At 44.9% G+C, this 27,840-nt stretch overlaps 2 protein-coding genes across 2 annotated transcripts; both read left to right on the forward strand.

The window, feature by feature from the left end:
* The first annotated feature begins 700 nt into the window (after positions 1 to 700).
* Positions 701 to 5,443, forward strand: LOC119268514 (GDSL esterase/lipase At1g28600-like). The gene is made up of 5 exons (XM_037550171.1): positions 701 to 1,040; positions 1,136 to 1,360; positions 4,340 to 4,488; positions 4,611 to 4,887; positions 5,115 to 5,443. The coding sequence occupies exons 1-5, from the start codon at positions 791 to 793 to the stop codon at positions 5,390 to 5,392; spliced, it is 1,179 nt and encodes a 392-aa protein (XP_037406068.1). The 5' UTR covers positions 701 to 790; the 3' UTR covers positions 5,393 to 5,443.
* Positions 5,444 to 25,951: 20,508 nt separating this feature from the next.
* LOC119271614 (GDSL esterase/lipase At1g28600-like) lies at positions 25,952 to 27,613 on the forward strand. Its single transcript, XM_037553367.1, has 5 exons — positions 25,952 to 26,253; positions 26,340 to 26,552; positions 26,662 to 26,813; positions 26,921 to 27,194; positions 27,306 to 27,613. The coding sequence occupies exons 1-5, from the start codon at positions 25,989 to 25,991 to the stop codon at positions 27,509 to 27,511; spliced, it is 1,110 nt and encodes a 369-aa protein (XP_037409264.1). The 5' UTR covers positions 25,952 to 25,988; the 3' UTR covers positions 27,512 to 27,613.
* The last annotated feature ends 227 nt before the right edge of the window (positions 27,614 to 27,840 follow it).

Raw genomic sequence — 27,840 nt, forward strand, 5'->3', positions numbered from 1 at the left:
CACGTTGGATGGCATTTTTTTTAAATAATCACTGGCAATTCTTTCCTATAATGACAATTTCACCTTTCATACATGGCATTTCTCTCAAAAACGCATGGCAATTTTAGTTATTTTGACATGGCAAGTGGGGCGTTCGCTGGCAATCGCCCGCAACGAATGTTCGCCGGATAAACGCGTTCGTAGTATATGGAATTACAAGGGATAGAATTACAAATAAAATTAAATTACAAGGGATATAAAATTCTCATACATCAAGTGGCAGTTCCGCTTTTTGGCACGAGTTCACATGAGTCCGAATTCAAAAAAAAAAGAGTAAAATTTTCCCGCGCAGTGTGATAAAGTGGAAGACCATGTGCACCTGTCTCGTATCTGCCCGCCGCGTGTGTCCGGCTTTGAATCTCATCTCATATAAACAATTTAGGAACGAGCGAAGCGTGTGGCTTCTTTATCGTGGTGCTCATTATCCATCCTCTCTCTCTCATAAAAAATGGATGATGCTCCCCCAAAAAATCACTCCATGGATGACACAGAAGCCATTGACTTCAGCCAGGCCCTACCTACCGTCCCAACCCGAAATCATTTGAGGCGCACTGATAATTTGAGGCGCTGTCCGCATCATCTGGCAGTGGCCGGTGAAGATCGCAGCCGCAGATGGCCCCGCGAAAGCGAGTTTGGTTGGTGAAAAACGTCGCGTCGTCTTCTTCCCCTTGGCGCCCCGTGGAGCCATTCCCCGTCCACTCCCACATTCCCACGGGCCACCGGGGAGAAAGAGATACCTTCCTCTGCCTCCATGAGGACCATGACGGCGATGGCGGCGGCGCTCCTGCTACTGGCGGCGGCGCAGGCGCAGACGCGGGCGGACCCGGCGTGCTACCCGCGGGTGTTCAGCTTCGGGGACTCGCTGGCGGACACGGGAAACTTGCTCTACCTCTACGGCAACGACTCCTACGAGGCCGCGACCAGGCTGCCCTACGGCGAGACCTACTTCCACAGAGCCACCGGCCGATTCTCCAACGGCCGCCTCATCGTCGACTTCATCGGTACGGCACAACAACCAACCGCCTCGCTGGATCCATCGGCCAGCCAGCTTGGTAGCAAGAGTATGTATACTAACTTGAAATCTGTGTGGGCGCAGCGGAGGCGCTGGGGTTGCCGTTCGTGCCGCCGTACCTGAGCGGGCGGAGCGCGGAGGACTTTGCCGGCGGGGCTAACTTCGCCGTGGGCGGCGCCACGGCTCTGAGCCCGGACTTCTTCTGGGAGAATGGGGTGCCCGCGTTTCGGGCTGACACGGTGCACCTTGACATGGAAATGGGGTGGTTCCGCGACCTCCTCGGCCTGCTCTGCCCCGGCGACGTCGCCGGTATGATAATTCGGCCCCTTCTCTTTTCCGCTTTGACATGGACCTTAAGCCTCAGTTACTTACTAGTACTAGTAATTTCAGTATTCCCTCCATCGAATAAGGCGCGCACGCTATTTTCACAATCAAGTTTAACCAATAAAACAGCAGTAACGTGCGATAAAATTTATACCGTTGAATTCGTATTAAAACATTCAATGATATAATTTTTAAGTCACAAAACCTATACTCCTTTTGTCCTAAAATAAATATCGCTGTTGTACTAAATCAGAGACATTTACTTTGGGATGGAGGCAGTATATTATTAGTCCAATTAAAGGTTATTGTTAAATCTCGTGTACGCTTGTAATAGAGGTAGTACAAGCAACCAAACGTTTTTCATCAATCTATTGAGAGAGTGTGCACTTTCAGATTAAAAATGTTACACAAAATGGTTCTTTGCAGCATGTGCTTCGGAGATATATACAGTAATTCATAAAAATTATATTCTAGTGTATTTGGAAAACAAGGGCAAATATAGTTTATGTCTTTTATATGCTTGTAACTTTTAATAGTAGAATACCTTTTGCCCCGAAGAGAAAATATTCTTTTATGCTCGAGAACTATTGGGCATTCTTTTCACGTAACTTTTGCAAGCACACAAAAAACTTGAAATTTTTTATATATCTATTTTTTCTGGACTCTTAATATATCCAGAGAATTATCTTTGAACCTGGAGCAAGTGCTTCTAGGTGACTTTTCATTTTTCTTCTCTAAAACCTCTAATTATACATTTTATTTTGAAACTTATTATTCAACTATGCAACTCTAGTACTCACTCCATCCAAATATACATGGCCTAATACGTTTTTTTATGTTACCTCTGACCATGAATTAGAGCAGTAATGCCTTCAAAAAATATATTAGAGCAGTAATATATGTCATGCATGTTACATAAAGTATGCCATCAAATTCGTATGTGAAAGGAGTTTCTAAAGATATAATTTTTGCATCATACATCTCATTAATCTTATGAATGGTCAAAGACCACCTTAAAATATGTATTATCCTCTATATTTCGATGGAGGGAGTACATCTTTGGACGCTTCGCATCACCATCAACTTTGCCTCGTTGAGCACACCCTGCACACTGCCCACAATACCACTTTGTACGTTGGCTCACAGCATCTCTGTCCTCGCTCAACACCACCACTAGTCCACTATGGAGTATCGACTTCACCTCACGGAACCTAACCTATAGACTGGTCGTTGGCTCGATTTTTCATCATTGACTTTGTTTTGTTGATGCTAATCACTACCCAAGTTACATCAAAAAAGAGAATGTTTTGATATATATGTAACCAGATATAATACTTTGAAAAGTTAATCAATGACCAAAAAAATTAAATAATTGAATATTAAGAAAAACAATGAAATGCACCGAGTAAACAAAATAGTTAAAAACTTCTAACAACCTGTCATGTGTGAACAACAGTTGCAGAAAAAAAATGTGCAACAAGATAATAATAAGTTCCCAAAAAGGCTGTTAGGAGAACAAAGTGCAACAAGTGGACGTATTCGGTGCATATACCTACTTGCTAATTTATTTCCAGGTTGTTTGGTAACCTCTAACGTCTGTTTTCCAAATTGGATGCTCTGGTTGCACAACAACAATGGCGTAATGGATGCGTTTTCAGTGCAATAACATGCTGACAAAACAACAACAACGAAAATCAAGAAACTGAGTACCAAGTTGTAGGTTAGAATCCAACACCTCACACAATACTTATTCTTCCTAAAAACACACAAAAATATGCATGAATTTCCATGTAAGATTTAATGGTTGCATGCTGACTAGGAAATACTCCCTCTGTAAAGAAATATAACATCGTTTAGATAACTACTAGAGGCAGTACTTAGCAAATCGTTTACTTAAAATACATAGAGGGAAGAATAATTTTGCTCTAAACGATAGTTCATAACTTAAGGCGAAAGTGGTGAGTATCTATTAAAGTTCTCAACTACGTGTTTGTCGATCTAGAAAAGGGAAAAGGGAATTCTTGCAAAAATGTTGCAAAGGTGTTGTTGTTCCAAGAATGCTGGAAGGGGAATACTCCCTTTGTTCAATATTATTGGGCATGCACATGCTTCCAGGTCCTCAATTTGACTAACCAAATATGTGTTATATGTAACAAAAAGTATATGTTTAAAAACTTTATTCGTGTAACACATATTTGATGACATATAGCGCATATTCGGTTAGTCAAATTGATGACCTAAAAGCACACACAAGTTTCATAGACCCTGATGGAGGGAGTACTCAAATTGCTTGGAAGAAAGAAGCGAAGAGACCATAACCAATGAAGGGTCATATGTTCTTACTTGCTCCATGATAAAATAGAACACAATTATACTTCAAAAGAGAAACTGTACTATGAACAATGATATAGGCACAACAATTCATCGGTAAGAAGTATATGTTGTATTCATGTTCTTGTGATGATCAACTGATGGTTTCAATTGAATGCAAGTAGCCACACATTCCATATCTCCGTATTTCAGTCATTATGGAACATGCCTACTGAGTTGTAGTCACAAAGTAGAAATTTCAGCAGAGACACCACTAAAACTTTGGTGTTTGTTCCAAAGGAGATATAGCTTTGCGGGTAGAAGTTGGAAAATATGAAATATTTCCTGTGACATGATTTGTGGAAGTGGTGATACAATAACACTAGAAATAAATCAATTTGCTATCCAAGATTAAACTTCCAGATTACACTCTAATGTGCTAAAAAATATTAGTGGTAAACTTGATTTGAGCCTTTATACTGTTGCACTATTGTAGAATACTTACTTAAGTGTTTGACACTTTGTCAGAACTGTTCTTGCAAACTATGTTGTCTTCAATGCTGTAGAATGTTTTTTAGTACTTCCTGAACACTACTTTTAAACTAGATGTTATATTTACATACTGATTCAATACCACATTTATAAATGAAATAGATTGCATGGACATGGTGAGCAAATCTCTCTTCCTGGTTGGTGAAATCGGGGGCAATGATTACAACCTACCTCTTTTCTATGGGGTGCCCTTTGAGAAGATTCACACCTTCACGCCAAGTATCATTGCCAAAATCTCTTCTACTATCGCCGTGAGTCATTCTGAATTGCTTGCGCTATTGTTATTGTTATCGCCGGTGCTACTATTGAGTCCCAACTTGAGAAATAGTGCAGACGTACATAGATAATAATGCACAATGAATTGAGTTTGCAGGAACTGGTTGAGCTAGGTGCCAAAACGTTGCTAGTTCCCGGCAACCTTCCAATTGGGTGCATCCCAGCCTACCTCACAACATACAAGAGTGACAAGATGGAAGATTATGAGCCAGAGACGGGTTGCATCCGTTGGATGAACGAGTTCGCACAGTACCACAACAAACTTCTTGTGGATGAGTTGGAAAATTTGCGAAAGCTTCATCATGGTGTGGTGATCATCTATGCTGATTACTATGGAGCTGCCATGGAGATCTTCTCTTCTCACGAACAATTTGGTATGACACAAGAAAAATACTTGCCAACTAACATACCAGTCTCTGGTGTCTTTTCAAAGAGAACATATTCCATATGTATCCATATGTTGCCTCTTCGATTGACCATTTAACAAGCTAATTGGCAAAGTTGACAAAATTCTTTATAGCTCCTAGAAAAACATACATACCCATCAAGTGTAACATTCTTTTTTTGACCCTCATTCTGCATTGCATTTACCATTGTTCAGGGATAGAGGATCCTTTGATGGCTTGTTGCGGTGGAGGAGGGCCATACGGTGTGTCCGCAACTGCAGGATGTGGGCATGGAGACTACAAGGTATGCGATGACCCACAAAAATATGCATCATGGGATGGCTTCCATCCCACAGAAACTACATACAAAGGCATTGCCAATGGCCTACTAAGAGGTTCATATACCCAGCCTCCAATTTCCACCACCAGTTCATGTCCACAAACTACTGAGCTTGCTTCTTCCCTTGAATACAAGGTCCTTTACGACATGTAATTTTGTAACTATATATGGTTTAAATATGATGAGTTTTTTGCGGGTGAAATATGACGATTCTACATTATGAAATTTGGCTAATGGTAAGATGTAGCCATGCCAAAAGGTTCTAGTCCATTAGATTACAATGAGCACATACACACATTGTACTCACACGACACACAACCTACATATCTATTTGTGAATTACTAAATGATTTTTCAAGAAGATAAAGCGGGTGTATAATTTTCATTTTGTATTTGCTGGATGCATATGTTTTCTTCATGCATGTGGCAATAGAAAATGATCTATAAATTGCACGAAGTTCTCCATCCAACTTCAATCTAGTTGAAGTACCAAATGCCTGACCCACTATACCTACACCCAAGCAGTTGCTCCATTATTGTTACTACTAGACCATGATAGCGCGCGTTGCTATGCCCATCCATTTTTTCAATAGAATGATAAGGATGTCTATAAATATGACACTACACAGGAAGTTAGTTTACATATCAGTTGGTATATGAACAAGGGATTTGAATATATTTGCAGCAAATTAGTGCGTTATCATCAAGTGCAAGCGCAAAATAAATCATAAATGAATGTCTAAAGCATAAGTAATCATGCAAATTAGTAATGGATAAAAATAAAAATCAATATGAAGTGCAACACTAAGATTACATATGTCTAGAATCAAGCACAAACCATCATGCAAAAAAATATGAGACTAGCAGCAATCTATGTTCTTCTGTAAATCGAAGTAGTACAGTCTCATCATGAGAATCTGCATCTTGCAAACCATCTTGAAGCAGAGATATAATGGGTGAAAATCAACTCTTGGCTACTATTATTCATTTGTTCTCCAATAGATAAAGGTAAATACTCAATAGTCAATATGCCAACATGGGCGCTTGATTTTTAAAGGAAATCCAACCTACACATGCAGACACCAATGGTGTAGCAAATGAGCATACTGCTTCTTCCTAAGCTCTAACGTCCTTGTACATGCTACACTCTTAGCCTCCAAATTATCCACCTCCTTCTCAAGACCAACCATCTTGGATTCCGACCGTGGAGGCTACAAGAAGTCAGTTCTTCATGCTCCTCTTTGTGATGCCTCTTGATCTTGCTTTGTTCAAGTTGCTTTTTAAGATCCTAAATATCAATTTGAGCATTGCAAGATTTGTTGTTGGATGTCAACTTGCACCTAATTTGAGCATCAACAAAAACTTCGTTTCTATAAAGTGGTTGTTGGAAGTGTTAACTTCTCACAAAAAGGCCTTGTATAGTCTCTCACATAAAATGGGAAGGAATAGACAATACAATGACCCTAGTACATAGATATATGTTCGTTTCATATTGTTATTATATATTTTACAATAAAATACATGTTATTATAATCCTGTCCACCTTACTAATGATCTTGTTTACTAAAATGAGTTGCATATACATGTAAAACATGTTATATGTCTACTTGTTCCTCTTTTATAATGCTGAGAGAATATTGGAGAAGACCACCCCATTATGCAATGGTAAATCAAATGATGTAGATAAGGTTCAAGATAGTGAGATAACCCCATTTGTCTACAATAAAGCTGATAATGTAGATAGTTAAGGAAAACTACCACGAGGATAGTGAGACAACCCCAAAGTAATGTCTTGATGTAGTGTTTGAGATAATAGCCACTACTGCTGGCACAAGCTCTATGAACTCGCCACCTGAATCAATTTGACTTCTTGAGTATCAACTCCAAGAGGAAAGCCATCGTTCAGCTGTGCTCCGAAAAGAAGGTGAATCACCTAGGAAGGCCCTGAGAAATCAGATGCATACTTTCTGGTGCAATAGCAAGTGTTGGAGGATTTAGCGCCAAACAAGTGAAAGTTCATCATCTTGCTAAGTTGATTGCCGGCATGGTGGATACCCGAGATAACATTTCTTAAGCCGTGTTGAAGTGGTTTCAGTTCTGGACTTATTTTGTTGCCGTATTTATTTACACTCATGGCCAACTTTAATGCCTAGTGTATGTAATCCGTTGTTTTGTTGTTGCGTTTATTTGCACTAGTGGCAAACTGTGATGCCCAGTAGATGTAATCTGTGTAATAACTGTTATAGCCTAGCGTAAAGTGCTTGTTTATTATTTGTTTATTTACCGCAGTTTGGTTTCCATAGTCCGCTAATGGATCGGACGTCCCGCCAACCATTAATGAGCCATAATAACCGTGGGCCATATACGGGTCATAGTAACCATGTGCCACATATGGGCTGTAGTAACCATGGGCCACAAATGGGTCGAATGACCTCGTACATCAAAAGGCCCAAAACATAACATGGGCCAAAACACATACCAGACCAAAAATCACTACATGCATGAAAATGACCCAAAGGCTTCATGGGCCTTTAATGGTCCGAATGGAACCACATGCTGAAAATGCCTAGTGGCAGAATAGGCGTTACTCGATGAGAAGTTCTCAAGGGTCGGGAATAGGCCCAAGATGACACGGTCTCTTAACGGGCCAAAAGATACCAGATGCCGAAAACATGCCGAAAACGGCTAACACAGAGTATGGGTCGTTAATGGATCAAAAGCTATTACGGGTTCTAGATAGGCCAGAAGCACCATGGGCCATTAAAGGCCGAGAGATACAGCTGGCCACATATGGGCCGAAAGATGTCACGGGTAACACATGGGCCCGAAGTATCAACAGATTGAAACTGTATTAGATGGTCCACATGCCCCTAATGGGATGAATCCAGACAGGTCCTAACAGGACATGGAACTCGGGCCTTAAATGGGCTATATGCAAGCAGTCCATTAACATGCCTATAATGGGCCAACCCGCCAACTTTTGACTAAGTCAAGTGGGCCTTAAGCAGGCCTTTGACCGAGCCGACCTTTTTTTTACTAACGTGCCACTATTGAGCCGTGCCACATATTGTCGTTTCATAGACGCATATCGTCCATTGAATGGCGGCACTTTTCAAAAGGAAGAGCTGACACGTGGATTCTTTGGCAAAAGAGAAGCCGACATGTAGAACATCATCATTGATCAAGGCTATTAATGAGTATCGGATCTAGAACCCGGACCTGATAGCTTAATAGCGACCCGTTATGATGGCTGCCATGTGTCACTTACCTTTGACGAAAATACTCCCTTGATGCGCCATTTATCATCATGGAATTGGACACTTCCATGATGATAAAGTGATTATTATCATGGAATACATCTTCGACGTCACATGTATAACTATCTCGACTCTATCATAAAACCGTCACAAATGTACATGGTTAACATAAAACTTGACCCACTGTGAGAAACATTCATCATCATGGAGTGTCATTTTTTTAGTGTTATAGGCAGTTGGTATGTCAAGCAACGCATATGGAAAGCACGATGGTCACTAGAATTCAATGCACGAGGCTACATGCATACGTCGGCGTGGCATTGGAATCAGGCAAAATAGAATGTTCGTGTGTTGTCCAGTCAATGATGGGCCCCACAAAGGGAGGAACGGTCAAATGAGTCTCCTTTTCGCTGTGGTTGAAGTGGCAAAGTGATGGGTCCCACATCTAAAGCGGCCAAACAAGTCTTCTTGTGGTCATGATTTACGTGGCCAAGTGGTTGGTCCAGAGAGGAGCAAACAGGTCAAAAAGACTGAAATTCATGTAGACAACGCACATGGACATGCAACTAATTTATATGCAAGCAATAGTGCACATACTAAATTCATGAAGTTTTAGTGGCATTCATCAAATATCCAAATTCGGTAGCGACACAAAATATCCAAATTCGGTAGCGACACAAACCGATTTTTCCATGTATTTATTGGAACGAGGGAGAGCCTTGCCTCCATTTCAGAAAGAAAGAAATGCCCTTTTTGGCACAATCTCTTGAATTTTCGAATGGCTATTTGAACAGATGGTCAAATGCAAAAGAGCTAAACTTTTATAGAGACTACACAAAAGGAGAGCACAACAAGAGTTAGTGCAAAATTTGTGCTAACTATTGCGATCTATGAACTATACTAAAATAGAGGAGAGAATGACTACTGTAGCACCTATGCGAGCACAACATTTTACGTGGCCCATAAAATGAGCATATTTTATGACAAATAGTTTTTTCACATTATGCATGTATAATTTTCTCATTTTTTCGGAATGTACAAGTAAAATTTTCCAAATTAGAACCCAAGAATACTATATCCATTATTGTCATGCGAAACGTGGGCACAACACCCCCCCCCCCGCCCCGCGTCCTGAAGGGGGGGTGTGAAGGGGGTTGGGTAGTTATATTCACTTTTCATAGTTTGTTTCTGCAAAATAGTGTCTCCGCCCTCCCTCACCCCCCCTTCGCAATGGTAGACACCACCGACTAAAGTACGTCCTCGACGGTGAGCTAGCTTCACTTTTCCTCCATAAGGTCTCTTATTTGATGAAAGATTAGATGGGTCTAGTGTTGGTTTTTTTTCTCATTAGGTCGCATCATTCGTTGTCGTCCATTCGCACCCCCTCTCATGGCCCGCTGGAAGCGGCGGAGGGTATTCCTGATGCTAGGTGGATCGGGAGAGGAAAGGTGATCGAGGTGGATCCATCGATAGCCAGAGTTCAAGATGATGATAATAAAAAGGATATGGAGGTGCCATGACAACAATTTTTGCATTCATATCTATTGTAGGTGGTGGTGTCCGGTCCCTCTGCCCTCGATGATGGCAAGGGCATAACTACAACATAAAATCTCGGATCACTCTTGATTTACATTCATGTATGTTGTTGGTCTCCCTCAAATTAATCTGGAAATTACTTTCCCATAAATTTTGACTTTCTTGTCACATATTGGACTAATTTTTTTTGCTGCATTTTGGTTTATTTTTTATTCCAATAGTATACTGAATTTGGGTTATCTTCAATTGTAAATTTGTCCCGATTAAGCTTACGATTCTATCTTTGTTTTGCATTTGCATTTGATCTCAACTTCTTTTCATCAAAACTATCTTTTCTATCCTAAGTAAGTTTCTTTTCACTTTACTGGAACTAGATTAGAAAAATGGGCATAACATTTTTCAGAAACAAATGTAATCTACGGTCTTGATTTAGCTTTCCACAATTTTCTTGATACACATGGACATGAATCAACATTTCTCTTAATTTGTTTCTTTGCAATTGGATTCGTTCCAAATATGTCCCTAACTTGTTATTTAAATACATTCCCGACACTGCATGCTAACATTTACTAGATGATACCCTGTGCGTTGCCACGATGATTTGATAGTTGATTTCTAAATATTTTATACAATATGAATTCATCCTCATGATTTAAGTTCTGCGATGAAGAAACAAAAAAACTGTATAAAAAGTTGATTGTGTCATAAATTAAATGTGATGGCATTTAAAATCAGCTATGCGTGTTGCAAAGGTAGAGAGACTCTCATGTTTGAAACATACGAATGTTAGTTGACCAAGCCAGTAAACTCAATGGTTGTGAAAATTTAGATGATGTGGAAGCACATCCATGCGCAGGAAAATAGCAATTAATGATTTGTAGTGCGATTTGTCCATATGCTGGGCTAGCAGGACTCCGGTGAACCGGGCTGTAGCGGACTACTATGGCTCAAGGAGCACTAGACTACATTTCCCCATAAGAGAGGCTGCCAAGGATAAACAACTAGATTGTCGGATCCCACACATATCAAGCATTTCAATCATACACACAATATGCTCGATATGTGCAAATACAACATGGCATCACAACAAAACTCTACAACTCAAGTACTTTATTTAAAGGCTCCAGAGAGCCATACATAACATGTTCATACAAGTAGGGGTCACATGACCCGACACTCAAGTCATACAAGCATACAAGCACATGCGGAAGCAAATAGTCTGAGTACAGACACTAGAAAGAAAGAAGACTTCTCGAAGCATGTCTATCTACATAGGGCCCTCCATGGCCAGGATCACCACCTGGGTGGCAAGTCACTCATCGACGTCGAGATCTACATAAAACCCATCGGAGGGGGCGGTGTTGTCGTCTGAAAACAGTAATTAAAGCAAACATGAGTACAAAGGTACTCAGCAAGTCTTACAGCAGAACCTACTACACATGCTCATTCTCAAGAAGGTGGTGGAGTTATTACAGCAAGCTAGCTTTGACTCTTGGCTAAGCTATCCTACGAGACACCACTAGTAAAATAGTTTTCGCACACGAGTCCACTAATCACCTACACAATACTCCACCGGGGATCCTCCCTCGTCATCCTACGAGAGGGCCATCCTTGGTACTCACACTTATCTTGAGTCTTTTAGTAGTATCCATTAACTTGTCTATGAACTGTATAGGCAACCAAGTAGTCCTTTATCGCGGACGCGCCTATTCGAATAGATGATGTTAACCCTGCAGGGGTGTACTTCTTCATACATGCTCCCACCATTTATCGTCGTTTACACGACATGCACTCGGCAACCTTCAAGCGGAAGCCCAACGAGGGTGTCGGCCACGGCCTACCTAAACACTCAAGTCTCTAGTCCAGGTTTATCGCCTATCCAGGTTCCATCCGTAGGGAGTCCGGCCGAGGTTTCCACATACGGCCCCGAACGATGTGAACAGGGTTCCCGAGACACCAAACGGGTGACTCGGTACACTGTGCCACGGTGTATCTACCGCAACATAGCCCAGCCCTAGGGTCAGCGCTACGCACGGCCGCCAACACATAACCTACAAACATCAGAAACTAATTGCAACTCCTGGACAGAGTACTAGGGTGGTTAAGAAGCCGAGAGGGTCCATTGGTTTCGGGCCTAATGTATGGTAGTAGCTGATTCTTAAATTACACATACAGATCTCAGTTCTTAGGGACGGCCTCAATGAAACAACCCACCATGTACTCCTACATGGCCTCTCATTGATACCTTTAACAAATCATGTTCAACACATTCCTCACATTACCGACATAATCATTTCACTCTAGCCCATCACCCAGATGAACCAGACCTGACACAACTCTAAGCATAACAGGCATAGCAAGGTAGGAAACACATATATGGCTCAATCAACTCCTACACACGCTAGTGGGTTTCATCTAGTTACTATGGCAATGACAGGTCGTGCAGAGGATAAGGGTTCAACTACCGCAGCACACAGCAGTTTGAAACATTGTTGTCTTAATGCAGTAAATGAGAGCAGAGGCGAGAACATGGGATTGTATCGATATGATCAATGGGGTTGCTTGCCTGATGGAGTAGTAGTAGGGTACTGCCCTTTAGTTGGATACTCGGAGATATCCTCGGAGGTAGAACCTACCACGAGAGACACACAAAACATAATCAACACATGACAATATGCAACAATATGATGCATGCTATGATATGGCGAAAAGATGTGTCCTGCCTAATGCAATGTGAAACAAGTTGAAATGGTTCCATTTGAATCAAAGATTCAAATGAAAGCTTAAGCTCTTATGCATAATAAGTGTATTAGCTTGTTTCAGCTAAACAGCAAGGTCAAAGTGTTATGTCATGCATGAAACCATTACATATGGATAGATTGAATTTTTCTAATCATTTTTCATATATAATTTGTTTGATTTGGAGCTATGGTTGATTTTCTACGATTTTTAGAAGTTTAGGCTATTTTCTGGAATTTCCTATATGAAAATAAATCCAGAAATTAAATAATTGCGTCAGCACTGCGTCACTATGATGTCAGCGAGTCAAAGGCGCCAGGGGCCAGTCAAACCTGACTGGTGGGGCCCACTGGTCAGTGACCCTGTGCACTAACTACGTTTAGTTAGCCTAATTAACTGGGCAGGGCCCACTAGTCAGTGACTATACTAATTAAACTAACCTAGTTAGTTAGCACTAACAGAGTAATTAGTCGGGCGGGGCCCGCATGTCAGTGAGAGAGAGGGGGAGGTCAACCCGTGTCAGCAGAGTCAACCTCGCCGGTCAGCGGGTCAAAGCCTGCCGGCGTTTAGCCGCCGGCGAGGCCAGACGCGGCGGCGCGCTGCGGGAATTGCCCACAGGGCACCATTTGATGCGCGGAGAGCAGCTACGGGTAGCTGCTGCTCGCCCGCATCCAACCACGATGACGGCGTGGCCGGGGAGTAGCCGGAGCATCGCCGGTGACGAACTCGGCGGAGGCCGAGGCTCGGGTGTGCTCGTGCTCGTTGCTGAGGTGGCCTAGGCGATGCGGCGAAAGCGCCTACAACATCTACGCGGCGCGGGGAGTGTGACGGGCACAAGCCCGTGACCAAATGGTCACCGGAGCATCGCCGGTGACGTGGTTAGGCGGCGGCGCGTTTGGGCACAAGAGGCACGGCGTCTACGACGTTCTAGGGGCGGTCAGCAGCTCACAGGGAAGCTGTGGAGGCGGTCAGCATGCTCGGGGAAGCTCGGGTGCGGCGGATCGACGACGACGATCGACGGCGGCCGAAGGTTGAAGACGGCGGTGGCGGGGACGATGCAGGGGCTCCGGCGTCGTGCAACTCGGCTGGTCGACGTAGTCGAGGACGGCGAACCGTCCGGACATGGTGAGAGGGCACGGGGACGGCGTTGGACGTGGCTGCGGCGAGCGGCGGCGACGATGACGTCTCGGGCGACGTCGGGGAGGGCGAGAGAGAGGAGCCAGAGGGGAGAGCGAGTGTCTGCGAGGTCGGGGGGAGAGAGGGGGTTCGTCCCACATTGACAGGGCGGCGAGGGAGTGAGGCAGGGAGGCAGGGTGCTGCGTGGTGTGCTGCTGTGCTCGCTGTCGAGCACCTGCTCGCCTTGCTGGCTAGGCGAAGTAGCTGCGTGGAGCGGCTGCTGGGCCGGGCCAGCTAGGTGGGCCGGCTGGTGGGCTTCCAGGTAAGTCCTCTGTTCCTTTTGTTTTCTCTTTTTTATTTGCTCTGCTCTGTGTATTGAAATAGAATAAATACTATTTCATTTCCAAAAACTCTGGAAATATTCAGAAGCACATTTGAGAATATTCTCTACTGCCTAAAAATACTTCCAAGAGTATTTGAGCACTTTAAAATATTTATAGTATTTAAAATGCCCAAATTCAAATACTTATGGCTTGTTCAAAAATCCAGAATGGCTCCATAATTTGCAAGACCATTTTTGGCAGAGGTTTAAACCAAAACCAAAAATGGTGGGATTTTATGAAGGGCATTTTGGGTTCATTGAAATTCCAATTGTTGGAAATTAGCATTTTCAGGGGGGTGTTGGGGTTGATTAGGCCCCATTTCAAGTTTAAAAGGAATTTAAACATGATGCACAAGTTCAACCAGCCCTAATGCATGACTAAAAGCAGGGATGTGACAACTCACCCCCACTCAAAAGAATCGCGTCCCGAGATTCAGGACTCATCAGGAAGAAGGAGGGGTACTCAAGTCGAAGACGATCCTCCCTTTCCCAAGTAGCTTCTTTATCGGAATGGTGTGACCATTGAACCTTGAGAAACTTGATGTTATGGCGTCGAGTGGTACGCTCGGCTTGATCAAGGATACGAACGGTATATTCCCGATATGAGAGGTTATCTTGTAGATCAAGCGTTTCGTGGTCCACTCCACGGATAGGATCCACGAAGCAACGCCTGAGTTGAGAAACGTGGAAGACATTGTGGACTCTGGAAAGATGCGGAGGTAGTTCCAATTGGTAGGCAACTTCTCCTTGTTTGGCAAGAATGCGAAAGGGTCCAATGTAACGAGGAGCCAATTTGCCTTTGATACCGAAGCGATGGGTTCCCTTTCATGGAGTAACCCGAAGGTAAGCCTTCTCGCCGACTTCGTAAGACATGAGCTTATGTTTACGATCATATTGGCTCTTTTGACGAGATTGGGCTGTTTTCAATTTCTCACGAATAACGTGAACCTGCTCTTCTGCTTCCTGAATCATATCCGGGCCAAAGAGTTGTCTTTCCCCGGTTTCTGACCAGTTAAGAGGCGTTCGACATTTTTGTCCATAGAGAACTTCAAAAGGAGCTTTGCCCAAGCTAGCTTGATAACTATTGTTATAAGCGAACTCCGCGAATGGAAGGCATTTCTCCCAACCCATTTCGAATGAGATGAAAGAAGCTCGGAGCATATCTTCCAGAATTTGATTGACTCGCTCTACTTGACCACTGGATTGAGGGTGGAAGGCGGTGCTAAAAGAGAGACGAGTTCCCATAGCATTTTGGAAACTTTCCCAAAATCGAGAGGTGAAGAGACTCCCATGGTCTGAGTTAATTTCCAATGGGACACCATGAAGAGACACTATTCGGGAGATGTATGAATCAGCTAGCTGGCTAGCGGTGATACTCTCACGAACAGGTAGAAAGTGGGCCACCTTGGAAAGACGATCGATTACAACGAAGATGGCATTATTCCCTCTCTTGGTCCTGGGAAACCCAGTAATGAAATCCATACTGATTTTATCCCATTTCCACTCAGGAATAGCCAAAGGTTGAAGGGTGCCAGCATGCCGTTGATGCTCTGCTTTAACACGACGACAGACGTCGCAACTAGCAATATATTGAGCAATTTCTCTCTTCATCCTAGTCCACCAAAACCTCTGGTGTAGGTCTTGATACATCTTAGTACTACCGGGATGAATGGTGAGAGGGGATTCATGAGCTTCCTTAAGGATCAGCCACCTCAGGTTTCATGCCTTGGGAACCACTAAGCGGTTTCCAAAGTATACGACACCTTGAGCATCAACGGAGAAACAATTCGCGACTCCTTTCTTAATGTTTCTCTTAATACGGGAGATTCCCGGATCTACCTTCTGTGCCTTGATGATCTGATCCATAAGGGTAGGTTTCGCCACCAGGGTGGATAGGAATCCTTGAGGAACAATGTGAAGATTAAGCTTACGAAATTCCTCATGGAGAAGTGGTTGACTTTGTTGTAACATCAGGTTGTTACAATAAGATTTACGACTTAGCGCATCAGCCATGACATTGGCTTTGCCTGGGGTGTAAGTTATTCCTAGGTCATAATCCGAGATCGACTCGACCCAACGTCGTTGCCTGAGATTCAAATCCGGTTGGGTGAAGATATATTTCAAACTTTGGTGATCGGTGAAGATCTCGCAACGATTACCCAGAAGGTAATGTCGCCAAGTTTTAAGTGCATGGACTACAGCTGCAAGCTCTAGATCATGTGTGGGATAATTTTCCTCATGTGGGTGTAATTGCCGTGAATCATAGGCAATTACCTGACGATCTTGCATGAGTATGCAACCTAGTCCTTGTCGCAAGGCATCGCAATAGATAATAAAGTCCTTGGAGAAATCTGGTGGTACTAGTACGGGAGCAGATGTCAGGCGTCTTTTTAGTTCCTGAAAGTTGAACTCGCACTTTGGGGTCCACTTGAACTTTTTATCTTTCTTGAGAAGTTCAGTTAGAGGTTTAGCAACCTTGGAGAAATTCTCGACGAAGCGGCGGCAATAGCTCGCTAAGCCAAGGAACCTCCGAACTTGCTTGACCGTCTCAGGTGGAGTCCAATCAAGGACGGCTTGAACTCGCTCGGGATTGACAGCAATACCCTTACCAGAGATTACATGGCCTAGATAGGTCACTTTTGGCAACCAAAATTCACACTTGGAGAATTTGGCATAAAGGCGATGCTCTCGAAGTTTCATCAATACCAGCCTTAGATGTTCGGCATGTTCTTCCTCATTCTTGGAGTAGATGAGTATATCATCGAGGTATACCACGATGAATTTATCCAAATACTCCATGAAGACTGAATTCATTAACCGAGAGAAAGTGGCCGGGGCATTGGTTAAACCGAAGGACATGACGGTGTACTCGTATTGGCCATAGCGAGTAACAGAGGCCGTTTTGGGAATGTCCCCATTTCTGATTTTGATTTGATGGTAGCCCAACCTCAAATCCATCTTGGGAAAGACTGAGGATCCAGCGAGCTGATCATACAGATCATTGATCCTGGGAAGCGGATACTTATTCTTGATAGTGACCAAGTTGATAGGTCTGTAATCTACAACCATCCGATCCGTTCCATCCTTCTTCTTGACGAAGAGGACGGGGCAAGCCCAAGAAGAGGAACTAGGATGTATGAAACCCTTTTTCAAGGACTCATCGAGTTGGTTCTTAAGCTCAGCTAGTTCTAAGGGTGCCATCTTATAGGGTCTTCTAGAAATTGGAACGGTTCCTGGAACAAGGTCTATCACAAACTCGACATCCCTGTCAGGTGGAATACCTGGCAGTTCTTCTGGAAAGGCATCCGGAAAGTCTCGGACTACTGGAATATCTTCAAGGTCTGGAATGGGGTTGGCATTTAGGGAGTAAAGCTGGCGCTTGGCCACTCGAGTTAAGACATTGACTGTCTTGCCCGATGGGTGAGTAAGTTGAACGGTTCTAGTGACACAATCAATCTTAGCATAATGAGCTGACATCCAGTCCATACCCAAGATGATTTTTATGTCCGAGGACTTGAGAGCTATTAAGGATGCAAGGAAGACAAGTCTATCGACAAGAATTTCATTCCCATGGCTTACTCTAGAAGTTTGCCATCTAGAGCCAGGGGTTTGAATTTCCATGGTAGTGGGCATGTCACAGAATGTTGTGTTATGCAATCGAGCATAGCTCTCAGATATGAATGAATGAGATGCTCCAGTATCGAAAAGAACAAATGCCGGATGGCAATTAACAAGGAGCGTACCAAGGACGACGTTAGGATCCTCATGAGCCTCCTCAGCTGAGACATAGTTGACATGGCCACGTGCAGTGGTGACCGGCTTGGCGTAGAATGTCTTTCCCGCTGGCTTACCACGGCCAACAGACTTTCCAGACTGATTGGGGTTGTTGTTCTGGGGACACTCTCGACTATAGTGACCCGGCTCTCCACACTTGAAACATGTCACAACATTGGGGCATGGAGCAGCATTAGCAGCGGGGCCACCATAGGGCTTGGACGGTGCAAACTGCTGGTTGGGACGAGGCGCCTCAAAGGATGGCCTCGGAATGAACTTGGGTGGCAGTGCCGTGCTTGGAATCCACACCCGGCGCTTCTGAGATCCAGAGCCGGATGAAGAGCCAAAATCACGAGAGTGCTTGCGTGAAGCGTCATAGTCAGACTGGCCTGTCTCAGCACTGATGGCTTTATTGACCAACTTTTGAAAGGAGGTGCACTCGTGCAGACGAAGATCGCGGCGAAGCTCAGGGCTAAGTCCCTTGCGGAACCTTGCCTGCTTCTTAGCATCGGTAGATACCTCTTCAGGAGCATATCGTGCCAGATTCCTAAATTCACGACTATATGCATCCACAGTCAGTCTTCCTTGGGTGAAATTGCAGAACTTTTCCCTCTTGCGATCTATGAGACCTTCCGGGATGTGATGCTCACGGAAAGCCTCACTGAATTCAGCCCAAGTAGTGATTTGGCCGACCGGGCGCATAGCTTCAAAGTTTTCCCACCAAAGGCTAGCAGGGCCTTCGAGGTGATAGGCAGCATAGGTAACCTTATCAGCTTCGGCTACGTTAGCAGAACGTAGCTTGTGTGTGATGCTGCAGAGCCAGTCATCCGCGTCGAGGGGCTCGACGGAATGATTGAACTTTGGTGGGTACAACTTGATGAAGTCATTGATTGACACCAAGTCATTTCGCTGATGGCGTGCAGTGTTCTGCTCAATCCGCTCCAGCAAGCGGTTAGTCTCACACTTGTTTCTTTCCGCCTCCAGCATCACTTCGGCCAGAGAAGGCGGGTGAGGCAGATTTTCACCCCTAACTGCACTGGCTTCTCCCTGCGTCGGGGCAGCAGGGTTGCTGTAGGTGTTGACCATCCTAGGAGAAAACAAGACAACGGTTTAGACAAGGATGGCACAAACTTAGCAAGGAAGTGCAGAATGTAATGGATAACATGGAATGCTAAGATGTTCAGTGCACGACATGGTAATATAGAAACTGCCATATATATACCATTGGTCATACACACCGTACATAGTTTAGTACAAGCCCATGCTAAAGTACAACTACGGTGAAAGACATTACATCTCATCGAAGGCATTCCAAGCTCCTATACATTATTTTCTACACCTCCGGAGCGTGATACACACCAAGTCGTATCCCACGGGTCACACAGGACTGTGGAGAATACAACTATTACAATACTAGTGAAACTACTACTAGCTCAGACGGCTCCGTAGTAATCCTCATAGAAGTCGCCACCAAAGCCTGGAAGTGGAACATGATCGTCTGGGAACAGACGGTCCTGCGGAGCCTGCGGACCATAGGGACTCGGATGTGGCCTCGGTCCCACAGGTGGTGGTAGACGGGGACCACGAGGAGGGGTGATGCCTCCTACATCGCGCCACTCCATACAATCCAGCAATCCAGACCGTACAGGGTACAGTCCCTCATGTCCATGTATCCTGCCTGCACCGCAGGTGCAAACCGAGTCAAAGTGGCCCAATGATCAGAACGAGTGTGGAAAAGCTCCATACGCAAGGCCCGATTTTCGCGGTCCTTATCCTCGAGCATCTCGGCAGTGGTGCGGAGTAGTGACTCCTCATGTGAAGAGTCATAGTACAAAGCCTGATAGTATCCCTGTGCTCCAGGAAGGGAGGCTGGCATGTAACGAAAATCGGTGTTCTGTAGCAAGGCAGTCCTGGCTCGAATGATAGTCATCATTGAATAGGCTACATCCTGCACAGACATCTCAATAGTGATCCCAAGTCCATAGGAACAGTGAAGGGGCTCAGTGGCTCCAGGATAAGAGGGATATATTCTGACGGTACAGAGTTACTGGCTCTGGTTGAAGTCTCTGAACTGCTCCTCGACGGTATATTCCGGATACCACTGATAGCCTGACTCGACCATCGCTCGAACCAACATGGCCGTGTGGCCGGGCACATCGAGGCACCGGGTCAGACGAATCACTTGGTTCTACGAACGGGTGGCCATTTGAAAGCACAGAATAATGCAAAGGCATTAGAATTTTCTAGGGGAAATCGGACAGCATAACGGCTGTAAATGCTCAGAAAAAGATTTGAGACATCCACAACAGTTTGCAATACCACTCAACAACATCATACCAAGGTTCTGATTCAACTGGCAACATACTAAAAGTAGTAGAAACTGTACTGAGGCTTGTAACAACAATCCTATAAGCTACTACAGATAGTAACACGTGAACCTAATAGAAGAAGAGAGCCTAGTCCTTAACCCACGTTGAAAGAGAAGAGAATGACTCAGATCAGAGGGCATAAGGTAAAGGAGTAAAAAGAGCCTTACGTTCCCTCCCACAATCAATTCCCCTACATATAACTAAAGCATTTCTAGACTCGACATCGACCAGTTTGGCTCAACGAACCTACAGGCAGTCCAGCTCTGATGCCAACGCTGTCAGGACCCCGATTCCAAGTCACATCGATCTAGCCGGTAACACCTCATATCACATTGCGGCCTCACGCACGGTATCCCCACAGGTGTCGCCTTACCATGGCCCGGGACCGTTTGCGCCTTTTGGCTCACGTATATGATAGTGTCGCTAGCATCCATATGACAGAGAACCCGGGCCGACATGGCTAGTCGTGAACTCAAAGTGGCACAGACCTATGGAGACAGGCATACATGAATCACATCGAGCATGTCGGTCATCAGCGTGTGAATCCGGGCAGTAGCACTGGGCTAACAGAGTCCGGGGAACCGGGGCTGTAGCAGGCTAGGCAGGACTCCGGAAGTCACCGCATGAAATTTCCCCGAAGGGACAGACATAGGAATGAAGTGAAACACATGCCTACCAGTCAAGTGTCCTGAGCAGTAGTGCTGGGCTAGCAGGACTCCGGTGAACCGGGCTGTAGCGGACTACTATGGCTCAAGGAGCACTAGACTACATTTTCCCATAAAAGAGGCTGCCAAGGATAAACAACTACATTGTCGGATCCCACACATACCAAGCATTTCAATCATACACACACTATGCTCGATATGTGCAAATACAACATGGCATCACAACAAAACTCTACAACTCAAATACGTTATTTAAAGGCTCCAGAGAGCCATACATAACATGTTCATACAGGTAGGGGTCACATGACCCGACACTCAAGTCATACAAGCATACAAGCACATGCGGAAGCAAATAGTCTGAGTACAGACACTAGAAAGAAAGAAGACTTCTCGAAGCCTGTCTATCTACATAGGGCCCTCCATGGCCAGGATCACCACCTGGGTGGCAAGTCACTCATCGACGTCGAGATCTACATAAAACCCATCGGAGGGGTGGTGTTGTCGTCTGAAAACAATAATTAAAGCAAACATGAGTACAAAGGTACTCAGCAAGTCTTACAGCAGAACCAACTATACATGCTCATTCTCAAGAAGGTGGTGGAGTTATTGCAGCAAGCCAGCTTTGACTCTTGGCTAAGCTATCCTACGAGACACCACTAGTAAAATAGTTTTCGCACACGAGTCCACTAATCACCTACACAATACTCCATCGGGGATCCTCCCTCGTCATCCTACGAGAGGGCCATCCTCGGTACTCACACTTATCTTGAGTCTTTTAGTAGTATCCATTAACTTGTCTATGAACTGTATAGGCAACCAAGTAGTCCTTTACCGCAGACGCGCCTATTCGAATAGATGATGTTAACCCTGCAGGGGTGTACTTCTTCATACATGCTCTCACCACTTATCGTCGTTTACACGACATGTACTCGGCAACCTTCAAGCGGAAGCCCAACGAGGGTGTCGGCCACGGCCTATCTAAACACTCAAGTCTCTAGTCCAGGTTTATCGCCTATCCAGGTTCCATCCGTAGGGAGTCCGGCCGAGGTTTCCACATACGGCCCCGAATGATGTGAACAGGGTTCCCGAGACACCAAACGGGTGACTCGGTACACCGTGCCATGGTGTATCTACCGCAACATAGCCCACCCCTAGGGTCAGCGCTACGCACGACCGCCAACACATAACCTACAAACACCAGAAACTAATTGCAACTCCTGGACAAAGTACTAGGGTGGTTAAGAAGCCGAGAGGGTCCATTGGTTTCGGGCCCAATGTATGGTAGTAGCTGATTCTTAAATCACACATACAGATCTCAGTTCTTAGGGACAGCCTCAATGAAACAACCCACCATGTACTCCTACATGGCCTCTCATTGATACCTTTACCAAATCATGTTCAACACATTCCTCACATTACCGACATAATCATTTCACTCTAGCCCATCACCCAGATGAACCAGACCTGACACAACTCTAAGCATAGCAGGCATAGCAAGGTAGGAAACACATACATGGCTCAATCAACTCCTACACATGCTAGTGGGTTTCATCTAGTTACTGTGGCAATGACAGGTCATGCAGAGGATAAGGGTTCAACTACCGCAGCACACAGCAGTTTGAAACGTTGTTGTCTTAATGCAGTAAATGAGAGCAGAGGCGAGAACATGGGATTGTATCGATATGATCAATGGGGCTGCTTGCCTGATGGAGTAGTAGTAGGGTACTGCCCTTTAGTTGGATACTCGGAGATATCCTCGGAGGCAGAACCTACCATGAGAGACACACAGAACATAATCACCACATGACAATATGCAACAATATGATGCATGCTATGATATGGCGAAAAGATGTGTCCTTCCTAATGCAATGTGAAACAAGTTGAAATGGTTCCATTTGAATCAAAGATTCAAATGAAAGCTTAAGCTCTTATGCATAATAAGTGTATTAGCTTCTTTCACCTAAACAACAAGGTTAAAGTGTTTTGTCATGCATGAAATCATTACAGATGGATAGATTGAATTTTTCTGATCATTTTTCATATATAATTTGTTTGATTTGGAGCTATGGTTGATTTTCTACGATTTTTAGAAGTTTAGGCTATTTTCTGGAATTTCCTATATGAAAATAAATCCAGAAATTAAATAATTGCGTCAGCACTGCGTCACTATGATGTCAGCGAGTCAAAGACGCCAGGGGCCAGTCAAACCTGACTGGTGGGGCCCACTGGTCAGTGACCCTCTGCACTAACTACGTTTAGTTAGCCTAATTAACTGGGCATGCCCCACTAGTCAGTGACTATACTAATTAAACTAACCTAGTTAGTTAGCACTAACAGAGTAATTAGTCGGGCGGGGCCCGCATGTCAGTGAGAGAGAGGGGGAGGTCAACCCGTGTCAGCAGAGTCAACCTCGCCGGTCAGCGGGTCAAAGCCTGCCGGCGTTTAGCCGCCGGCGAGGCCAGACGCGGCGGCGCGCTGCGGAAATCGCCCACAGGGCACCATTTGATGCGCGGAGAGTAGCTATGGGTAGCTGCTGCTTGCCCGCATCCAACCACGGTGACGGCGTGGCCGGGGAGTAGCCGGAGCATCGCCGACGACAAACTCGGTGGAGGCCGAGGCTCGGGTGTGCTCGTGCCCGTGGCTGCGGTGGCCTAGGCGATGCGGCGAAAGTGCCTACAGCATCTACGCGGCGCGGGGAGTGTGACGGGCACAAGTCCGTGACCAAATGGTCACCGGAGCATCGCCGGTGACGTGGTCAGGCGGCGACGCGTTCGGGCACAAGAGGCGTGGCGTCTACGGCGTTCTAGGGGTGAAACGAAAGGTACGGGGAGGTTCAGCAGCTCACGGGGAAGCTGCGGAGGCGGTCAGCGTGCTCGGGGAAGCTCGGGTGCGGCAGATCGACGACGACGATCTACGGCGGCCGAAGGTTGAAGACGGCGGTAGTGGGGACGATGCAGGGGCTCCGACGTCGTGCAGCTCGGCTGGTCGACGTAGTCGTCGACGACGAACCGTCCGGACACGGTGAGAGGGCGCGGGGACGACGTTGGACGCGGCTGCGACGAGCGGCGGCGACGGTGATGTCTCGGGCGACATCGGGGAGGGCGAGAGAGAGGAGCCAGAGGGGAGAGCGAGTGTCTGCGAGGTCGGGGAGAGAGGGGGGGTTCATCCCACGTCGGTAGGGCGGCGAGGGAGTGAGGCAGGGAGGCAGGGTGCTGTGTGGCGCGATGCTGTTCTCGCCATCGAGCACCTGCTCGCCTCGCTGGCTAGGCGAAGCAGCTGCGCGGAGCGGCTGCTGGGCCGGGCCAGCTAGGTGGGCCGGCTGGTGGGCTTCCAGGTAAGTCCTCTGTTCCTTTTTGTTTTCTCTTTTTTATTTGCTCTACTCTGTGTATTGAAATAGAATAAATACTATTTCATTTCCAAAAACTCTGGAAATATTCAGAAGCACATTTGAGAATATTCTCAACTTCCTAAAAATACTTTCAAGAGTATTTGGGCACTTTAAAATATTTATAGTATTTAAAATGCCCAAATTCAAATACTTATGGCTTGTTCAAAAATCCAGAATGGCTCCATAATTTGCAAGACCATTTTTGGCAGAGGTTTAAACCAGAACAAAAAATGGTGGGCTTTTATGAAGGGCATTTTGGATTCATTGAAATTCCAATTGTTGGAAATTAGCATTTTCAGGGGGAGTGTTGGGGTTGATTAGGCCCCATTTCAAGTTTAAAAGGAATTTAAACATGATGCACAAGTTCAACCAACCCTAATGCATGACTAAAAGCAGGGATGTGACAATATGAAGATATATCTTTTGGAATTAATGTATATGCCCCAGTGCATTTTAATATCATATAATATCTCCCGGTGAAATTAATATATTTTCTTCCGAAAGTACGCCTAATTTGGGTTCTCTTCTTCTCTATTCTTGTCCAGAATTTGCATTTCCATTTGATGTCAAGTTCATCTTGATTTTATTTTCAACCAAAGTCTATATTTTTGTCGTCCGAAATAAGTTTTTTTAGTTCATTGAGAATCAATTGTGAAAATATGCATTTTTTTAAAAACAAATGTATAACTATTGTCCTTATTTTGTTTTCTACAATTGTCTTGATAATTGCCCTCATTGCAATTGGATTTTCTTTCAAATATGTTCTAACCTGTTATTAAAATCCATTCCTGAAACCTACCACATGTTAACATTTATATAACATTGTGTGCGCCTTTCTATTGGATGCACATCTGTTGGCTAGTGCCATCTATTTGTAAAAGTGTTGGATATACATTGTAGCTTCTTAATTTAGAACATTTGTAGCGCTTTTTGTACAGAGATAACCAGTGGGCCAGTTCGGCAGTTTATATATATGAAGAATATCATTTTCACAGTAATATTATGTCATTATGATAGATATATGTGCATATTAATGTATATGCCACGATGCAATTAATATATGTGCCCACGTGTGATTTGATATCATATACTTCCTCCATCCCATAACATAAGATCTTATTAGATCCAATATACTCACGTATTGAATGTAATAAGATCTTATGAGACGGCAGTATATTGAATGTAATAAGATTTTATATTATGGGACAGATGGAGTATCTTGAATTATTGTACTGCATTATTAAGATTATGGCCGGCGAAGAAATTATTCATCAAACGTTATAAATAGAGGATATAAATCTCAAAAAAATATAGAGGATATAAATCAATCATTTAGATACATAAGAAAAGAGAAATGCAAGAAATGTATCTTCACGATGTCACCGTACTCACTGCCATCGTATCTACCCCTGCTAGTAGAATTCGGCCTGAAGATGCTATAAAAAGGAGGGCAAATGAACTCCTTCGGATCACAAACCAGTCACCGTGTCAGCCTGCAAACGTTGTAGCAACAACAGTGTCTCGATGGCCTCGGAGCGTCAAGGACACCGTTCCATTTCCTCGTGCATCCTCCTCGTCGCGGCCGTCCTACTGCTCAGCGCTCCCAGGTCATCTGCTAGTTGCTACAAGCGCATCTTCGCCTTCGGCGACTCCATCATCGACACCGGCAACTTCGTGTACTCGACCGGCAGCGCTCCAAACGCGCTGAAGGAGTTCCCATATGGGATGACCTTCTTCCACCACCCCACAGGCCGCGTCTGTGACGGGCGCGTCCTCCTTGATTTCTACGGTGAGTGCAGTGCACAGCACATGCATGGATCTAGCTACCTCTTTAGTGTCCGGCTGTGCTAACAACTGTGTCCGTACGTGTTGCAGCGCAAGCGCTGGGTCTGCCGCTGGTACAGCCAAGCTTGCCCGAGCAGAGATGGGGACAATGCACATTCGGTGCCAACTTCGCGGTGTTTGCTGCCACGGCGCTTCCCCCGGAGTACTTCCAAAGACGGGGCCTTAGTATTCCCGGGTCTGCCAACTTGGGCATGCAGATGGGCTGGTTCAAAGAAGTGGTGCAACGGATAGCACCAGGGCCCGGTAATGAAATTAACCACGCGTCCATGCATGCATGCTAAAACCGTACTATCAGTTTTAGCTAGCTACTGTACTGCTTTTATTAATTGGGCTACGTACGATGATCTGCCAGGTGCGAGGAGACTCCTGGGAGAGTCTCTCATCATATTGGGCGAGATCGGTGGCAACGACTACAACTTCTGGTTACTCAACAATAATAAAACTCGTGAAACAGCCTACCAGTTCATCCCAGACGTTGTCAACCGCATCATCAGTATTGCCCAGGTGCTTACACGCCATCAATTAGCCTGTACAAACAAATCATGCATTTATACATCCATGTATCATATTCGTAGGTGTAGGTGGTTTCATCTGTCATCGTATGCATGCAGGAGCTCATCGACCTCGGCGCGAAGACGATCATGATCCCGGGGAACTTCCCCATCGGGTGCGTGCCCAAGTACCTGAACGACCACCAGACGGGCAACCGTGCAGACTACGACCAGTTCGGCTGCCTCAGATGGTACAACGACTTCTCCATGAGGCACAACACGGCGCTGTTCAACGAGGTCAACAGGCTCAGAGCGCGGCATCCATGGGTGAAGCTCATCTACGCCGACTACTTCGGCGCCGCCATGGAAATCTTCAAGAACCCACACAGATTTGGTCAGTAACCGACGCCCGATCGCATTTCTTCTCCTAATTAAAGCGGACTACATATGCGTTTGGTCCATGCGCCGCGCTCATTGCTCGATCGTTTTGCGTTTGGGCATGCAGGTATCGGTGATCCTCTGGTGGCATGCTGCGGCGGCGGTGGCCGGTACCACGTCGGGACATGCGACAAGCACTCCGCTATTATGGGTTCCCCGGCTAACTGCGCCAATTGGGACGGCATCCACATGACTGAGAAGGCCTACAACGTCATCGCCGATGGTGTGTTGCATGGGCCATACGCGAACCCGCCGCTGTTGCATTCTTGCTAGAGTTGTTGATTGCTCGCTTTGTTCCCGTACTTGCATCGGCCTGTTAACTGAATGAAAGAAATAAAATAGTCAACTAAACAGTATAGTAGTTTGTCTGGCTCAGTGCGGATTCGTCGTAATACTTCATCCGTCTCATAATATAAAACGTTTTATACTATGAGACGGAGAGAGCACTATTAAGCTAATTCATACTTGCCTAAACATATACAATAACTGATCAGTATTATTAGATTTATTATTAAATATACTTTCACATCATATAAATTTGTTTAAGTAAATATTTCTACGTTTTTCTATAAACTTTGTCAAACTTCACGAAGTTTGACTTC

Source organism: Triticum dicoccoides, chromosome 3A (assembly GCF_002162155.2).
Source record: "Triticum dicoccoides isolate Atlit2015 ecotype Zavitan chromosome 3A, WEW_v2.0, whole genome shotgun sequence".
Lineage (NCBI taxonomy): Eukaryota > Viridiplantae > Streptophyta > Magnoliopsida > Poales > Poaceae > Triticum > Triticum dicoccoides.